Source organism: Scylla paramamosain, chromosome 23, assembly GCF_035594125.1.
Source record: "Scylla paramamosain isolate STU-SP2022 chromosome 23, ASM3559412v1, whole genome shotgun sequence".
Taxonomy (NCBI): domain Eukaryota; kingdom Metazoa; phylum Arthropoda; class Malacostraca; order Decapoda; family Portunidae; genus Scylla; species Scylla paramamosain.
This window is the reverse complement of record NC_087173.1, coordinates 1,332,986-1,346,865: the sequence shown is the minus strand read 5'-3', so window position 1 is coordinate 1,346,865 and position 13,880 is coordinate 1,332,986. Positions and strand designations below refer to the sequence as shown.

General features: G+C 42.2%; 1 protein-coding gene across 1 annotated transcript in view; it reads right to left on the bottom strand.

Annotated features, from left to right (window-relative positions):
• Positions 1-2,502: 2,502 nt before the first annotated feature.
• LOC135111983 (uncharacterized) overlaps positions 2,503-13,880 on the bottom strand; it is a 74,414-nt gene continuing 63,036 nt past the window's right edge. The window contains exon 5 of the mRNA XM_064025731.1: positions 2,503-5,714. Within this exon, the coding sequence (XP_063881801.1) occupies positions 5,711-5,714 (4 nt within the window). The 3' untranslated portion in view covers positions 2,503-5,710. The remainder of the gene's footprint in view (positions 5,715-13,880) is intronic.

The window sequence follows — 13,880 nt, the reverse complement described above, 5'->3', positions numbered from 1 at the left end:
TGTGTGTCATCTGATCAAGTCAGCGACAGTCTTTCGTAACTGCGCGCACACACTGACACACACACACACACACACTGACACACACACACACACACACACACACACACACACACACACACACACACACACACACACAGAAACTACGCTGTTGGGTATGCATGATCGCATTTCACGGACACTATTCACGTACACGCAAAACGCACATACACATACACACAAAACCCACACACGCACACAACCAAGCGAAAGAGAGAGAGAGAGAGAGAGAGAGAGAGAGAGAGAGAGAGAGAGAGAGAGAGAGAGAGAGAGAGAGAGAGAGAGAGAGAGAGACAGACAGAGAGACAGAAAAATACACATACGAGTGTAATCCGACAAGCATGTGTATGTATAATCGTGTGTACCTAGCATGTGCGTATACGTAAGCGCGAATCACACACACACACACACACACACACACACACACACACACACACACACACACACACACAAATACACGGACGCGACAAGAAATGTTTCACACATGCAGCCGAAGGAAGGAATTTTTAAACCTTCGATTTAACAAAAACATCTCCGTCGGGTTTCATCCAAGAGTTTTTTTTTCTCTTTTTTTTTTCGAGACTTATTCCTCAGCAGTCACTCTCACGCCCTTGTCAATCCTCAACCCGCCTCGCCTCGCCCTGCCGTCCTGGAATTAAACTTCTGACGGAGGCGAGGATGCGAGAGCGAGTGGCATGAGCAGAGGACGCAACACGCACGCACCACCGTTCACTCACCCTCCACCACCACGACTGCCGCTGCCTGCCACCACCACCAGTATCACCGCCACCGCCACCACCGCCACCACCACGGCCACCGCCACGCACCTGGTCCCCCCCACGCCTCCCTCCACACAGGTAAGTAAGGGAACAGCGGAGAAAAGGGAAAAAGTGCCCATCCACCCTTATTTCTTTCCTTAGTAGAAGGAAAGAGGGAAGGAGGAGAAGAGGCACTGAGTGGTGTCTTCTCCTTTCTCCTGTGACAAAAGGTGGAAAAGTGGAGGGACAAACAGTGGCGTGTGGAGGAGGTAAATGGTGACCTGATCTCCTCCACAGTCACTGCTGTTGTCACTACATCCACAAATCTCCACGGCTGTTTCCACCATCACTATCCCCACTACATGAGTTTCTACAGCATCGTCACCATTGTCATCACCTCCACCATCACTCCTACTATCACTACCATCACCACAAGAATTCCTGCTATATTTATTTCCACACATCTCCACAACTAATTCCACCATCACTATCTATACCTCTACCATTTCTACAGTATCTACACTCACGAACAGAAGCATTTCCACCGTAATCATCTCTACCACCTCCATCAACCATTTCTGTTATTACATATTCCCACCACATATTACCCTTTCCACCACTCACCACCCACCACCACCACCACCACTACCACCTAGTCTGAATTAGGAAGTAAATTACCTGAGAGCAGTGCACAAAACGGCGCTTAGGAATGAGTGGAGGCAACAACACACTTCTCCCACACACCAACACTTCCAAAACATATTTACTGAGACACGTAACCTTAGAAAAAGATATTTCAACACACCCACACTCACAGACACCCACCCACCCACACACACACACACCCACACACACAAAGCACCGACGTATCACACTTCACAAACCTTTACGAATAAATAAAATAGATAAATAAATGAATAAATAAAATGGCACCCACTCCCTCTTTCTCTCTCCCTCTCGAACGAAGGCGAATGGTGAAAATGAACAAAGATTCAATCCAGCAGGAGATCAAAATAAAAAAAGAGAAAAGACGCAGAAAGGTAGAAAAAAAATATAAAATGGAACACACTGCATAAGTCAACTGAAGGAAAAGATTTGATAAAAAAATGAAAAAGAAAAGAAGAAAAATATTTATACAAGTCTGGCCAAGAGAGAGAGAGAGAGAGAGAGAGAGAGAGAGAGAGAGAGAGAGAGAGAGAGAGAGAGAGAGAGAGAGAGAGAGACTGAAGGAATCACTGAAACATGAAAAAACGTCAGTAAGAGGAAGCGAGAGGCTGTGAAGACCAATACCTCCTCCTCTTCTTCCTCCTCTCCTCCTCCCGCTCCTCCTCCCCTTCCTCCTCCTCCTCTTCCTCCTCCTCGAGTCTTACCTTACGCGGAGAAAAGCGTCATTTCAAGCAGGAGATTGGGACGACTCGCCAATCACTCGCCAATCACTTACGCCGAAATTACGCGCGTGGAGAGAGAGAGAGAGAGAGAGAGAGAGAGAGAGAGAGAGAGAGAGAGAGAGAGAGAGAGAGAGAGAGAGAGAGAGAGAGAGAGAATTTACTATTATTACCATCTTAGAAGTAATGTTATCAATATATATTATCAATACAAACATGAAAGTACATATATTTCCTTGTATAAATTCAATATCTATACATAAACTCACATTTTTCTATACATACATACACTTACTAACTCATTCGTATCATCCAAGGTCACATGTATACAGAACACTCCCTTAATTTGCCTATATAAATTCAGTGCCTCTATACAAAGTCACCTGTTTATAATGGAGAGCTATAGGCAGCCTTATATTGCACGGAAGGGAAGCCTCTTACACAAACAAAGACTCCATACCCATTCACTCCTTATGTTAATCCTTATTGTCCCTCAAATTTGCATAAACCGAAGGGAAAAAAGGAAAAGACACAGGAAAACACTTAACTTCTCAGTATTTTTTTCCTCCTCTACTTCTCCTTTCTTCTCCTGTCTTTTTTTTTTCGTCTTCCCTCTTTCCTTCCTTCCTTATTTTTTTCACTTTCATTTTTCTATCTTCTTTCCCTCTTCCCTCTCTCTTTTTTCTCTTGTTTTGTTCTCTTCTTTCTATCATTCCCTCTTCTCTCCGCACCTTTTTCCTCTCACCTTTTATTTCCTTTCCCTCCTTCTCTATCCTATTTCCCTATTCCTTCTCTCTCCTTTTCCCTTTTTTTTCTTTCACCCTCCTTTTTCTCCTTTCCCTATGTTCTTACCCTCTTTAGCCTTTCTCTTCACTTCCCTCTCCCTTCTATATCTCCCTCGTTCCTTCTTTTTTCTTTCTTCTTTCTCTTTCTTCTTTCTCCCTTATTTTTCTCCTCCATTATTTTCCTTTATTTCTTTTTCTTTTCCGTCAATTTCAATCTTTTAAGAATATTGGAAAAAATTTTGACTCAGGAATATGAGAATTGAGCCCAAATTAGCTTTTTTTTTCTTACCTTTCTTGATGAGTGTAGGTGCTGTTCGTGTTAAACTTTAATGCTCTCTCTCTCTCTCTCTCTCTCTCTCTCTCTCTCTCTCTCTCTCTCTCTCTCTCTCTCTCTCTCTCTCTCTCTCTCTCTCTCTCTCTAGTGGGCAGGTGTTTTTCTCATTTCCCTCAGCAATAACAGCTAAATTATTTATAACGAACCGCATTTTCTTTGCTTCACTTTTCTATCTGTCTCTTTCCGTATCGAGGGTTTCCTTTGTAATATTTTTCTCATGGTCTGATTTATCTTGCTTCTCTTCCTCCAACCGTTGATTTAATTCCCTGCAGGACGACCTAGCAATGCCCCGCCCCCCTTCGTTGCCCGCCCGCCTGCTTGAGACTCGTGCATTATTGAATTGAGCTCCATGTCCCTTCCTTTTTGCCTATTTTTCCTCTAATCAACGTCACCCCGCTTCTTTTTTTGCGTCCATTCTTTCTCCTTTATTTTTATTTCTCCTTCCCTGCTGGTGTGCTTTTGTTTTCGATCGAAGTGTAAGGTGTTCTTTTTTTTTTCTTTTAATTCTTCATTTCTTTTCATCAATTTTCCTTCTAATTAACATCATCCTGTTTTATTTTTTCGTTAATTTTTCTCCATTTTCATTCCTCCTTCTCTAATATTCTTACATTTTCCTTTTCCAGTCTCTGTCTTCTATTTCCTCACGTAGTTCTTCTCTAAAACAACATCTACCTTATTCTCTTTTTTCTTTGAAATTCCCTCTTTCTTTTACTTTTTTTTTTCAACTCCTATGCAGCTCACCCAATCTTTACCTTCTCCAATCTCCTAAAATTAATTTCCTCACTCATTCCTTCCCTAAACACTCTCACCTATTCAATTATATTCCTATATATTCTCCCCCCCCCCTTTTTTTTTTTTTTTTTGCCTATTTCAGCTCCCTCCTTTCTTCATTTTAATTATTCTCACATTTTTCTCTTTCAAAAGTCATCCTTTCTCCTCGTCCTTCTATTCTTCCTCTTAAAACGCATTAATTTCTCCCCTTTTTCCCTTTATCCTTAACCTTCCTTTACCTTCAGCTGTCTTCCTTCCTCTATTTATCTAATCTTATCTTTTTTCATCTCACAAAAATCACTATTCCACTTACCTTCTATTCCCCAAACCGCCTCAATTTTTTCTCCATTTTGCTCACCCGGACACGCCTCCCTCCCCTCGCCTCGCCTCACCTGAGCACATCTAACATTGCCTCATTTCCTGAAACACACACCTGACTCGCTCTTCCCTCACACCTCCCTCCTCATGACCTCGCAGCCTCTTATCAAGCTTACCTTTCACCTTTTTTCATAAACTCCCATAATGATCTATCCTCCCCTTGACCTTCCCACGCACACACACGCATATACACACGCCATCCACGCACCTCTCATTAACTCCAGAGTAGCAATCAGCTCTTTCTCTCCCTCTCTATAATTCAAGGTCTAATTTGCCAGGGAGAAAACAGGCGGGAAGAACTCGGTCTTAAGATAGATGGGATTACTACGCCTCGCTCACACACAGACACCCAGACTTCCTCGTGTGAAGTCAGACAGATGGCATTGATAGAGGGAAGACGTATGCAAGAAAGGAATGCAGTATCTCACTCCATAACGCACGAAATTAAAGAGGAGAGGAAGACTGGTACATCTATTTCCTGGGGAGGTCTAAGAAAATGATATTAGTCACCAAACATTATGAAAAGGTTTATGAAAAAAGGAATAAGATCTATCATATGTATACATGAGGTTATGAGCAAATTATAAAGATAACTGATAAATATATTGCCTGGGGTTAAAAAAAATATCATATTCCTCTCCAAATACTGCAGAAAAGCCTATGGAAAAGGAGAGCAAGACCTGTTAACTTGATGAAGTTATGAGTAAATAACTCAGATCACTTCACAACTGATATTCTTTAGGATAAAAAAAGAAATCACATTACCAAATACAACAAAAACTTAAACGAAAATGAGAATAAAACCAATTATGTAGAATATGAAGATTCTACTTCACGAATAGCGCTTCATAACACCACGCACTCCAAGACTACAATGTCAGGAAGGTGACGTGAGGGAATCCAGTGAGTGCCTACCACCATAATTCTCTACAATCTACAATATAAATACAGTATACAACAAAACTGATTCACCGTTCGGTACACAATTTCAATATATATAATCCTAAGCAACATATCACCTCAGACCACCAATACGAGATTCTTAAGGCGAGCGAAGTGGCACAGTGGTTACAACATTCACCTTGCAAAGTAGTGATCCACGGTTTGATACACAAATTCAGTACATGTTGCTACACCGCACGTCATTTGTAAGACCATGATACAAAAGACTTCAAACACATTACAGGAAAATGTGAAACGAAACTATTAAAGGACTCCATACCTGAATACAGCACCGGGAGTGTGCAAGTGATGTCACGGTACTCACCTGTGTGGGGTGAGAGAAGAAGGAAAGGGTTAATTAAGAGTTGGTGGTGGTGGTGGTGGCAATGATGGTTTTCAAATCCATCACACACACACACACACACACACACACACACACACACACACACACACACACACACACACACACACACACACACTAATCATTGTATTGTACACGTAATACGAACACACACAAACACAGAAAATAAAAACAACAACAAAAGCAAGAAGACAACAAACAGTAAACACGGCATTACATTTGCATTAACTAGTTTTTTCTCTTTCTTTCTCTCTTTCTTTCCTCGTCTATCGAGTTGCTATCCGGTTTGTTATCTGATCTTCATGTTTTGTTAATGTATTCATGCTCTCTCTCTCTCTCTCTCTCTCTCTCTCTCTCTCTCTCTCTCTCTCACACACACACACACACACACACACACACACACACACACACACACACAGAGAGAGAGAGAGAGAGAGAGAGAGAGAGAGAGAGAGAGAGAGAGAGAGAGAGAGAGAGAGAGAGAGAGAGAGAGAGAGAGAGAGAGAGAGAGAGAGAGAGAGAGAGAGAGAGAGAGAGAGAGAGAGAGAGCCGTAACACTTGCCTTAAATACGAAAGACAAACACACTTGTTATCCTGACGTCACACTTCACCTACTTATGACGACAGTGGTGGAAGTTAGGGCGCGTCTCCCCATCCCCGACACACACACACACACACACACACACACACACACACACACACACACACACACACACATACACACACAGTTCATCCATTCCATTTTTCGTCTCTGTTGACATTCTTTTTGTGTATACATTTGTGTATTGTTCTGTATCATATTTTCTCTCTCTTTTCTTTCCCTTTCATGGCCTGACTCCATTCGTCTTCCGAGGTGAGGCGCTTAGAATAATTACCCTTCAAGTCACTCAAGTTACTGCGTCACGCGGCTGTTCCTTCCACCATTACAAGCAAAAATAACACGATAACTTTGAGAAAACATGAAATGACACGAAGAAAAAAAAAATTATTCGTATCTTTGTACTGAAAACATATATATATATATATATATATATATATATATATATATATATATATATATATATATATATATATATATATATATATATATATATATATATATATATATATATATATATATATATATATATATATATATATATATATATATATATATATATTATTTTACTGCTATTTCTTGTTCGTTGTGTCATCTTTTTTTTATGCATAAGGGAGACGGAGCAATGGCAAAAGTAGATTCAGGAAAAAAAAAGTCCTCAGTAAAGAAAAAAGCGAAGGAGCTGATGACTAACACGATGACAATTACAGCAACAACAAACACCACCATACAATACAAGGCAGCAACACAACACAACACAAAACACAACGCAGGGCGGACATAATGGACACAACACTCACGCAAGCCTTAATGGCCTATTTACTCTTTAATGGTATAATCTAACATGTTTAGGGTATTCATGGAGTAATCCGGCAAAGCTGTAATGAACATGCATGAAGCTAAAAGCCGCCTCGTGGAAGGGACAGTTCGCTGTAACCTGTCGGGAGTTCCTGCAACATGGTGATAAGGTGAGTGTAGGTAGCCAGGCAGGGTGTACATACGAACATAACAATACAAGGGAAACTGCAAGACTATACGTGGCAGTCCCTATATAAAGCAAGCCTAACTATTGCTACCTATCATCTCCATTCATATATTTATCTAATATTTTTTAAAGTTCCCTATTGACTCGGCTGAGAAACCTTTAGAAACAGAACAGGAGCTTGCCAACTAAACCTCGAGAAAAGCAGAATAATTACACCCAAGTTCTAGAGAGTAAACGAAAACATTTTCTACACGACCACACGACTTCAGCACATCTGGCCTGCCCTTTGAAGCAAGCTGTGGCGATTTTCCAGCATATATTCACTGCCCACTGCCTAACAAGGGGCCGCCAAAACAGACAGACGTGTCCCCGCGGTAAAGTAAAGCAAAGCAAGGCACCAGGTATTTGCAGTGACGTGAGAATCAGATTTCGTCGCAGTGTGTATGCATTCACAGCGCGCCGCCTGACCGAGGACCACCAACGGGAGACCTTGTGTGTGTTCCCGCAGCGGAGACAAGCATCGGGTGTTTGGAGTGAGGCGGGAATCGGGTCTCCTCGCCACCACGTCAAGAGCTACGAACGTTCCCGCCCTGACAAATCGCATTACCTAACGTGTGTTGTGTCAATCTTGTTAGCAAAGTTTTCAAGTGACCCGCGACGCAGACTTGAGAGGACAGGGAGTGGTGGAGCAGAGCAAGTGACGAGGCAGGGGAGTGTGCGGGGAAAATAAGGAGTCAGAATGTGGAGGTGAAGAAATGCAGAGGCAGTGGATGATGCCAAAAATGGAGAGGGAGGAGAATGAGGAAACGGAGGAACACGAAGAGGAAAATGAGATAACAGGAAGAGGAAAAGGAGATAAGGATGTGCAAATATGGAGGCAGAGAAGGAGTAAATTCTTCAGTAAAAGAAGAGGAGGAGGAGGAGGAAGAGGAGACTCATGATCCACGGCAGACATTCTCTCTCTCTCTCTCTCTCTCTCTCTCTCTCTCTCTCTCTCTCTCTCTCTCTCTCTCTCTCTCTCTCTCTCGACGATCTCCTTGTCTGAGGCTTCTTGGACAAAGGAATAATATTGAGAGAGAGAGAGAGAGAGAGAGAGAGAGAGAGAGAGAGAGAGAGAGAGAGAGAGAGAGAGAGAGAGACTCCCTCTAGACAGAACCGGAAGCGTCATGTCCAGACGTGCGCACACACACTCTTTCTCTCTCTCTCCCACACACACACACACACACACACACACACACGTAACCGAGTGATGGACAGCTAAGATTAACGAAAGTCTTGGGCTCAGCAGAAAATAAAGAAAAGTACTGCATTCATCAAAAGTTGAGGAATACTTAGCAAATGGGTTTCCTTAATTAAACAGCGAGCCTTATTTTTTTCTGATTTTCTTTTTTTTTTTTTTCTTTTCTTTGGTTTTTTAGATGCCTTGGTCTGCGTCTCTTGTGCATAAAAGGAAAAATATAAGGATGAACAGAAACTAAGGAAAATACACACACACACACACACACACACACACACACACACACACACACACACACACACACACACACACACTGAGTTAATTACTCCAAAATACCCATAATTTAATACACGTTCTCTGATATATGGTAAAATTAATAACGCTGCACACACACACACACACACACACACACACACACACACACACACACACACACACACACACACACACACACACACACACACACACACACAGCGACACACACAAAAATGATACGTTACTGATTAAACATAAGATGAAACCTGAACGTAAAAGGAAAAGATTAATAAAGGAAATCCGATCACACGCACACACACACACACACACACACACACACACACACACACACACACACACACACACACACACACACACTAAAAATAATTCTCCCGTGTCAAAGATTAATAATTCCAAGCTTGGCACATACACAAAAAAAAATCCTAATAATACTTTTTCTTCACAAAAAGTTTCAAGTTCAAAGGACACGTTCACCTGTTCTCCTTCCTCATTGGCTAACGCTGCCGTGCAAGGACCAATGGCAGGCGAGAAGAGGGAGGAAAGTACAATATAATAAAAAATGGTTGGCATGGTAACTTTCCTTTCTCTCTCTCTCTCTCTCTCTCTCTCTCTCTCTCTCTCTCTCTCTCTCTCTCTCTCTCTCTCTCTCTCTCTCTCTCTCTCTCTCTCTCTCTCTCTCATCAGCGAAGTACTGTCGGTCTGTTCTACATATTTCATTTTCGCCACCCAGCTTTCATTTATACATTTCCTCTCTCTCTCTCTCTCTCTCTCTCTCTCTCTCTCTCTCTCTCTCTCTCTCTTTCTCTCTCATCCGTTCGTTCATTTATACCTCCCCTTCTTGCATTTATACATTCACATTTCTGTTTTCATTTATCTTTTGTTGTCTCGCATATTTTACCAGGATTTAAGAGATTGTTTTTCAGATATATTTAAACCTCCATGGATTTTCATTCCATTTATTACACTTTTCTATGCATTTTAGCTTCTCCATGTTCCTCTCTCTCTCTCTCTCTCTCTGGAAGGAGGATGCTGGAAGGGGAACTAGTAAATGCTGGAAGAGAAGTAATGAAAGACGAGTTTACAGATGAAAAGGTAATGGGAGAAGAGATACTGGAAGAAGAGGAGGTACTGGAAGAAGAGGAGGAGCTGGAAGAAGAGGTGGAAGAAGAAGAGTGCTGGAAGAAGAGACGGCACTGTGCTGAAAAAATGGCGTGGGATGATGTGTGGTGTTGATGTGCACAAAGGTGATGCTAGCTGAAAAATTAACGCCAGGAGGGGAGAAGAGGAGGAGGAGGAGGAGGAGGAGGAGGAGGAGGAGGAGGAGGAGGAGGATGAGGAGGAGGAGGAGGAGGAGGAGGAGGAGGAGAGGGCATAGGGCAAGTGAGAGAAGAGGAAGGGTGAATACGGAAGTGTTTCTGTGATTGGAAATACGAGGGTGAGGGGAAAAGGTAAGGAGAGAAGCATAAGAGAGAGAGAGAGAGAGAGAGAGAGAGAGAGAGAGAGAGAGAGAGAGAGAGAGAGAGAGAGAGAGAGAGAGAGAGAGAGAGAGAGAGAGAGAGAGAGAGAGAGAGAGAGAGAGAGAGAGAGAGAGAGAGAGAGACAGACAAACAGACACAGACAAATAAACTGACAAACAGACAGACAGACAGACAGACAGACACATACACACACACACACACACACACACACACACACACACACACACACACACACACACACACACACACACACACACACACACATGGATACAAAAATATTAAAAAAATCAAATAATTTAGAAAGAAGCGAAATTCCCCATAGCAAAATAGACATCAAAGCAGAACAGGAAAAAAAAAAGCGTGAAAAAAAACAAAAAAAATGAAAAATGAAAAAAATAAACGAAAATGGAGGAAGGAAGGAGAGAAATGTACGAAAAAGTTGTAATAGAAGGACACATTAAAACTTAAAGGAGAAAAGACAGAAATTATGTCATATATAAAGAGAGCAGGAGAAAAAAGAATAAAGGACGAAGAGAGGGAAAGACAAGAGAAAAGATATAAGAGAAAGAGATATACAGAGATAGAAATGGAGAAAGGAAAAGAAAAAGAGAGAAGAGAAGAAAAGGGAGAGGAGAGAAAGAAGGGAGGAAGGCAGAAAACAGTAATAAAAGAGAGGCATAAGGAAACAGTAGAGACAGAGAAAGGAAGGGAGGCAAGGAATAAAGGAGAGAGGTAGAGAAAAGGAAAATAGAAGCATGGAGGAAGAAACGAAAAAAGATAAAGGGAGAGAAGGAAAGGAGAGGGAGGGAGGGAGGAAAGGGGGGAAAGGAGAGAAGAGAAGGAAAAGAGAGGCAAGGAGAGATAAACTGAAAGGGTAAGGAAAGGAAAGAAGGAAAGGGAAATACGGAGACAGGGAGAGAAGAAAAGAAGAGAGTAATGGTGGTTATCAAGAGGTTATGTTTGATGTCTACACAAATATATCTCGGGGAACCTTCCTTTGAGAGAGCGCCATATAAGAACTTCCCGGAACTCTCTTCTTAATCTCATAACAGCACCAGCAACGGAAGCAGCAGTAGTAGAAATAGCAAAGAACAAACTACCACACACACACACACACACACACACACACACACACACACACACACACACACACACACACACACATACACACATACACACACAACAAACATACACACACACACAAACATTTTCTGTCAAACGGTTCATGAATTTCAGAGAGAGAGAGAGAGAGAGAGAGAGAGAGAGAGAGAGAGAGAGAGAGAGAGAGAGAGAGAGAGAATCAAAACAATAAAATAAGCTTTGAAGGAGACCCGTCATACTGTGTGTGTGTGTGTGTGTGTGTGTGTGTGTGTGTGTGTGTGTGTGTGTGTGTGTGTGTGTGTGTGTACTAGTCAGTGGGTGGCAAAGTGACAAGCAGTGTTGCAGTGTTGAAGGAGAGAGAGAGAGAGAGAGAGAGAGAGAGAGAGAGAGAGAGAGAGAGAGAGAGAGAGAGAGAGAGAGAGAGAGAGAGAGAGAGAGAGAGAGAGAGAGAGAGAGAGAGAGAGAGAGAGAGAGAATATCGGAGTGTGGGGTAAAGGAGGGGAGGGAAAGAGGAACTGAAAGGAGAGAAACAATAAACAAAAAACAATTTGAGCGCGAACCGAGGGAGAGGGAGAGAAGAGGAAGGGAGAAAGTGAGGAAAAAAAGAAAAGAAAACTGATAGAGACAAGGAAAAAGAAAATAAAAAAAATACAGTCAGACCGCAAGAACATTATCATTAGTCACACACACACACACACACACACACACACACACACACACACACACACACACACACACAAATTAATGAAGCCTTCTAGTGAGTGTGTTGACGCGCGTTTTGTGTGTGCGTGCGCATCTACGCCTTCACAAATAGAAGAGGGGAAAATTATTACAATGGAAGGTGAGGGGAAGGGAAACAGGTGGAAAAACGTTCCCCTCACTCTCCCTTCTGACTTGGAGAGAAAAAGAGGGGGGAAAAAAACAGAATATGTGGAAAAACTAATGGAAAATAATATAGCGTAACGTGATTTTTCCCTTTTTATAACGTTAGGAATGGTGATAAATATGCAATAATAATAATAATAATAATAGTAGTAGTAGTAGTAGTAGTAGTAGTAGTAGTAGTAGTAGTAGTAGTATTGATAATAACAGTAGTAGATATTAACGTCTTTAAAGAGATTATTTAATACCAACCAGATCTCTCTCTCTCTCTCTCTCTCTCTCTCTCTCTCTCTCTCTCTCTCTCTCTCTCTCTCTCTCTCTCTCTCTCTCTCTCTCTCTCTCTCTCTCTGCTACCCTTCCTTCCCTTCGCGTCCCTCAATCAGTGTAGGGAGCGTAAAGACCACATTCTTTCTCCTTTCCTTTTTCCACCACCACTATCACCACCACCACCACCACCACCACCATTCCCCTCCATCACTCTGACAATCACAGCATCTAATGAATACGTTTCCCTATGTATATATAGTGTTAACATACATAATTCCATACAATTCCATACAATTTTATATAACACAATCACAGCATGTTTCCCTATTTGCTTCCATATAGTGTTAGCATATACGTAAAATCCTATACGATGTTACTATACAACACATATTTTTACGTATTTCACTCTCGACACACACACACACACACACACACACACACACACACACACACACACACACACACACACACATAAATGATCACCTCAAAAATGGTTCTCATGCACCTGAGCTTCGCACCTTCAGGAGTACCAAGCCCTTGGAGTGTTAGAAGTATTGACTCGGTATGTTTCATTAAGGCAGATCAAAGCCACGCCTGAGGACGCCAGCAGACCGTGGGAGGCGACACGTGGAGGCGGAGAAAGAAAGAGGGAGAGAGAGAGAGAGAGAGAGAGAGAGAGAGAGAGAGAGAGAGAGAGAGAGAGAGAGAGAGAGAGAGAGAGAGAGAGAGAGAGAGAGAGAGAGAGAGAGAGAGAGAGAGAGAGAGAGAGAGAGAGAGAGAGAGAGAGAGAGAGAGAGAGAGAGAGAGAGAGAGAGAGAGAGAGAGAGAGAGAGAGAGAGAGAGAGAGAGAGAGAGAGAGAGAGAGAGAGAGACCTTCTGAATGGGTGAATTGTGGGGAGGGAAGGTTGAGAAGGAAGGAAAAGGGAGACAAAAAGGGATGATAGGATTGAAAAAGAAAGATAATAAGAAAGGCGAAGTTGTGAAGGAAGATAAAAAAAAAATAGAAACTGGTAGGATGTATTCTGGATAAGAGAGAAAGAGGGAAATAGAAAAAAAGGGAGAAAGTGAGGGGAGGGATGGAATAGAGAAGGAAGGGTATGGTGTGTTCTGAGTGGGAGGGACGGAGGGGAAGAGAGGAGAACAAGGAGGCAGAGGGTGGAGGGAAGGAAAGGGAGAAGTTTTGAGTGGTATGAGATTGAGGAGAAAGGAGAGAGGGAGAAAAAGGTGTTCTAAATGTGAAGGGAGAGAAAAGTAGAGAGAGAGTGATAGACAAAAAGGGGAAAACAAGGACAGTACGAGGAGATGA